Source organism: Haplochromis burtoni, unplaced genomic scaffold, assembly GCF_018398535.1.
Source record: "Haplochromis burtoni strain Fernald_Lab_line unplaced genomic scaffold, NCSU_Asbu1 Contig_51, whole genome shotgun sequence".
Taxonomy (NCBI): Eukaryota; Metazoa; Chordata; class Actinopteri; order Cichliformes; family Cichlidae; genus Haplochromis; species Haplochromis burtoni.
The window spans coordinates 974647-980456 of record NW_024582412.1 but is presented as its reverse complement, the minus strand read 5'-3'; the positions used below and the strand labels follow the sequence as shown (position 1 = coordinate 980456).

General features: G+C 41.5%; 1 protein-coding gene across 1 annotated transcript in view; it reads right to left on the bottom strand.

The window, feature by feature from the left end:
* The window catches only part of tmc2a (transmembrane channel-like 2a), a 17236-nt gene extending 11655 nt beyond the window's left edge, over positions 1-5581 (bottom strand). The window contains exons 1-8 of the mRNA XM_014333399.2: positions 5545-5581; positions 3362-3400; positions 2797-3259; positions 2521-2676; positions 2308-2398; positions 2138-2219; positions 1936-2042; positions 1097-1195 (exon numbers count right to left, since the gene is read on the bottom strand). Of these exons, the coding sequence (XP_014188885.1) occupies positions 1097-1195; positions 1936-2042; positions 2138-2219; positions 2308-2398; positions 2521-2676; positions 2797-3259; positions 3362-3400; positions 5545-5581 (1074 nt within the window). The remainder of the gene's footprint in view (positions 1-1096; positions 1196-1935; positions 2043-2137; positions 2220-2307; positions 2399-2520; positions 2677-2796; positions 3260-3361; positions 3401-5544) is intronic.
* Positions 5582-5810: the final 229 nt, after the last annotated feature.

Below are 5810 nucleotides of genomic sequence, written 5' to 3'. Positions count from 1 at the left end.
CCCCATTGTTGTTGTTGCAGTACTTTCCAGTAGAAGAAAAAGGCCTGATCACATTAACTACTAGCCATTTTAAGATGTAACAGGTTTTCTTTGCAGAGCTCATGTTTCCACAGAAACTCTAAGAAAGAGGTTTCTATAGTAGAACACTTGAAGTTGTGGCCCTCGGGCCTCCGGTTCACTCTGGCACAGCTGGCTGCTGGCAGAGCTGGCAGGCACGCCACTGCAGCCCCCTCTGGCTTCTGCTCCGTGGCTACTGGGTGACCCCTCATCTGGGGCTCTTCCCAGGAGGGTGGCACGGATGCCCCTCCGGTGGTCCTCCTTGGGCCCTCGCACTCTGGGGCCTCTGGATGTCTGGGGCCTGGATCTCCTCCATGCCTGCTTCATGCCCTGGGGGACAGGGCTATGGCTCTCTACATCCTCTAGCAGACCATTACATGGGGAAACCTTTTGAATACAAGCGCGCTGATCCACACAGGTGTGCACACCGGTGTTCACTGTTCATAGACATAAACTACACCTTTATTGGCTGCTATTTCCAAGCACATTGTGCGCTGCGTGTCCTGCTTGCTACACAACGACATTCAACATTTCGTATTTACTGCTGTTTACACTTAGCTAGATAACGTGATGGTGTTGTGTTTAGTATGTTGCTCTGTTTTTTTTGCTTGTTTTCTCTTCTTTTTCTCTCAACAGGTGACTCAGGAGATTTTTTTTCTCTTTTAAGTGCCCTTTCTCACTGTCCCTCTTCCCTTCTGTTTTTCTTTTCCTTCATCTTTCTTTCCCCCTTTCCTATCCCTCACTCATGTCTGTCCCGTCTGTAACAACTGAAAATAAAATAAAAAAAAGAATAACAACAAAGGTCGATCAAATGGACCAATACAGCAAGGCCGTGATGATCCATCTGGTGAAGTAAATCCATTGGGTATCCTTGTTGGTCTTCAGACAACAATTCTGACTGCTAAAGAACCAAATGGGACAGGCAAAAAAAAGAAAAAGAAAAAGAAAAAGAAAAAGAAAAAGAAAAAGAAAAAGAAAAAGAAAAAGAAAAAGAAAAAGAAAAAGAAAAAGAAAATAATTCATTTTGTGCTAAACTCACATTGAAGTCCATGAGGACAGAGTAGTCTTGAGCAGTATCCTGCTCTGCTCTGGGTACAGTCTTCCTGGGAATAGACCCATAGGGAAGACCCATCAGGACCTGGAGACAACATAAAACAATGAATTTGTGCAAATTTCAAATATCACCCAGCAAGTTCTTCCTGGCAACATGGCGACAAATCCCAGTTTTAACAATTAATAGTTCTTAAATGTTCTTAAATGAGAGTTTAATAACAGAAAGGTTTTGTCTTCACTGTCCTGAAAACTGGACATGCTTTCAAAATGTGTGGATGATCAGTGTGACATTCCTAACAATGGTAAATTTATGTGCAAGAAAGCTTTTATATTGTCCTTTTATCGATTAAAAAAAAGACTCGAGAGGGAAAAAAAAGGGGGGGGGGGGGCCTGTGAGATCAACTCCATCTCCCAACTGCTACCTCTGAAGTCCAGTTCTTATCTTAATGAACTAACTGACCCAGGAGCTGACCGAACCACAGCGGCAGCTTGGATTTATAATGCATAGGGAGATGTTTGTCTCACGTGAAGTTTGTCAACTGAAGTAAACGAGAATTTATATGGAGGTAAAGGTAAATGGCTTCAAAGTGTTGTTTATATAGTGAAAAATGGGTGTTTGGTAATTCCTGTCTGTGTAGGTGGAGACTACATTAGGTTGGTGTCTGTACACAACCATTTAATTACAAAATTAACTGTCAATCAATCCCATTGGATTAAACAAAGCCATATTTGTTGCCTTGTAACTGGACCATCAACATCTGACCATCAACGATACAGTGTTTACATTTACATATTTTTCTGGGTAAGAGGACAACATGATGTCACCTCAGGGATGACCACAAGTCCAAAGGTGAATCCAAAAAGCACAAGGTTCATGCCGTACATCCATCGCAGGAAAATAAAGTAAGATGCAACGGATGACCCAAAGTGACCTGGGGACAGTGAGAACATTTTTAGTTTTTGCATCCGCCCAGAAGGAGTTTTCCATTGCTGCTAAACACAGATGAGCTGTAAACAATAAACTTACTTTCCACCTCCTTGATCTTCCTCTCCCATGGGATGCACGCTGTTCTGAAATTTTCAAAATCCCTCTGAAACTTGATCCATTTCTTAGATTTAAAAAACAAAACAAGACAGCAAATTAGAGAAGCAGAGCACAAGCAAACACAAGGATAAAATCTAAATATTGTGCCTAACCTTTGTCATCATCACTTTGTAGGCATACCACTTTCGGCCTTTCCCTTTCCCCAAAGCACCTTCAAACTTATCCACAAATTCTTGAGCTTCCCTGTGAAGAAATGGGAAAACATTTTCATTAGAATGCAATAAACCATTTTTAAAATACAAATATTTTAGTCCAAGATAAGTTTCATGTTAAAATATGAGTAACATGAGAAAGAAGGAGATTACTTTAGGAGTTTGAGCCTCCGCTGCATCCTCCAAGGCTTATTCCTGATGTTGGCGATGAGTTTCTTCTTCTCCTCCACCTCCTCCATCAGCCGAGCCATCTCTCCCTCTGACATGGACTCCTCTTCCTCACTCGAGTTGGAGTTGGAATCTGATGAACTGGGGAGGAAAGGGCAGACGGAGTCAAATCCTGCATAAACGACTGTTAGGGAATTCAGAGGAGTCTTCAGAGAATCTTAAAGATTCATCACGAGGGTACGATGACTTCCTCTGACCTACCTGTCACCCTTTTTCTTTTTCTTCTTCTTGTCCTTGTCATCATCTTTGCCCTTGCCCTTCCCTTTCCCTTTGCCATCACCCTTCTTACCCTTGGTCTCCTCTTCTTCTTCCTCCTTCTTTCCTTTCTTCCCTCCTCCCTTCTTTCCCTTCTTTCCTTTCCCCACATCACTGTCCTCCTCATCACTGTCCTGGGCTTTGCCTCCTTTCTTCTTATTGGCTGCTCCTCCTCTCTTCCTCTTGGGAGGCTCATCCTCGCTTTCATCCTCATCATCATTGCCACCACGTTTCTTGGCCAGCTTCTTCCTGTTTGCTCCTCTACGCCCCCTGGGAGCTTCGTCTTCCTCCTCATCGTCCTCATCATCATCATCATCATCACTGGCCGGTTTTTTGCCTCGTCCTCGTCCCTTTACGCCTCCTCTTCCTCCCGCCTGCCTCCTGTTCCCTCTCCTCTGAGTGGCACCATCTGTGTAAACCGCACGATTGATATTCTGAGCATTTAATTAGACTCTCAACTTTTCATCGTTGTTATAAAGAAGTTCGGTGAACTGCAGTTTTATTCACTCACCGTCACTTTCACTTAAATCTCCGTCTATCTCGATGCCAACTGAGGAAGAACACAAAGACACACAATCAAAAAGAAAACAACAGAATCAAGTAATCACCTCGGCTTAAACCATATCAGCTGCCTGCCCCAGAACAGCAGATATCATTTACAGACTCTTTGCCTGCAGGATATTTTAGTATCGACTGGCTTCTTGATATAAGATGATGTGTTTAAAATGCATTCAGACTGCCTATGTGGTTCTCAAGACAAAAAGGACTCCAGGCCACATGTGATTAAAAACAAAAGTACATAAAACTTTATTAACTTAACCTGGGGGTCATTACTCCTCAAGATTTCAAGTTGCAGAAGGTTTTCAACCCGTGTGATGCCAACTGTATCATATTTACTACACAGGTTTTTGTGAGTTTTTGAGACGTTCACATTATGAGTGTAATTGTTTTCCCAAAAACCTAAATAAATTACCCAATAGATTACCCAATTAAACACAAAAACAAATTAATATTTAAATGTTTTTTTATTTGTCAGAGGTTCAGTTAATTCAATCAATACTTTTTTTAAAATTGAATTTTCTGGCTTTTATTTCATGAATCTGTTGAATGTTTTTGGGTGATTTTTTTTTAAATAACCAGTGCAAGGTCACTGGAACTTATACCAGCTGACTTTGGTTAAGAGGCAGAGTACACCCTCAACAGATCACTAATACTGGCCAACACAGAGAGACTGCCAACCACACACTCCCACGTGTACACCTCTATAATTACAGACATACTTCACAAACAAGTCTTTGAGCTGTGGAACGAAGCTCAGAGAGAACTGATGAGGTTTATTCTCCTGGAGCATACAGTCTGCTTTTAGTATAATGTTAAATGCCAAGAAAACAGATTGATGTAAAAAAAAAAATTACTATTATTTTAGAGCGAGCAGAAAGATACGCCAACACACTAAAGTTACTGATGACTACACTGTATATAAATTTCAGGACAGTAACTAAAACTGATACTTCAAGCAGAAGATAGTTTGATGTTGTTCTCTTTCTTTATTTACTGCATTTCCATATGTGTTTGCAGATTTTTTCAGTAAACCGCAGCATCTTTTTCTCAAAACAAAACAAAAAAACCCACAAAAAAACACATGCAAGATGCAAAAAACTTGAAAATACAAGAAGTGTTGTGCAACACTGGCTCGGGAAACTAACTCTCGTGCAAGTACACAACGTGAAACGGGCAAGAAATAAACTGACTATAGAAACACTGGGAACTCTTTAGATGAAGAGACACAGCAGGGAGGAGGACAGGTGAAGACAGTCAGGGCACAGCAGACAATCACAAAGAGGAAGTAAAACTACTGCAAGACATGAGATAGCTGAGAGCATGTAGACAAGAAAGATTCTGAATATATTATGCAGGGAAAACTTACACACACACACACACACACACACACACACACACACACACACACATCATGTATTTGCAATATTAACTGAGCCTCTTGCCCCATTCATTAGTCTGGACAGCACCTCACTGCACTATAGAGCACTTTAGAGACAGGTATTGTTACACTGCACTGATCTGTTACAGGCACTTGTATTTTGTATCATGTTGTGCACTGTTGGATGTGTCTTGGGTGAGCAGATCAAGACTAATTCCTTCCCTTGGGTTGCAGAAGTGGTGAAAGTAAATGTGAAGTTGAACTTAAGGAAGGAACACAACCCTAACCTGTAAAATTAGTGGGGTGGGTTTTAAAGATAGAAATATAATTTCATAATTAGTAACATACTAGTTTCATATTGTCCCACAAAAAGATACAGCCATATTTTTTTTTGCCCTGTGTGCATCAGGACAAGAGCAACAAGAGAGAACATCCTGAGCTATAAAACATCCTTCGCCAGCTTTGAGAGCGTTTAAAGTCGTGCAGGTTTTTAGCTACAATTACACAATTAACTCTTACACTGTGAGTGTTGCATTGATCCAAAAAGAGCAAGCAGCCAAATTACATCAGGATCAGGATGAGGCCACAAGTTAGTGGATTAATTTGAACATTAAAGAAGGAAGCCAACATGATGTTAGGCCCTAGACCAAAAGTAAAAAGGCTTGAATCGTCCTTGAATAGGTAAACCTGTCTGCACTTTCTTCAATTACCAATGAAACTAAATGAATCCTCCAGTCCTCCAGCCATTAACTTACCTTCTTCCATTTTAGCTGCATCACTTTTTCTCGGCATGATGAAAAATAGGACGTGTCTGACTCTCTCCGTCCTCTGCAGCACTTACAGATCCCGACCTCCTCAGCTGGCTGACTCTCCTTTGCCTTGGATGCCCGCCAAGCACCCAACTCAGGTATCCAGTCCTGTCACTATGGCGACTGTGAGCTGCTCAACAGGTGAGTTCGTGGTTAAGTCAAGCAAATTCTGGAAACCAAAGGTGATCCCTCTTGGACAGGCTGTTATCCTC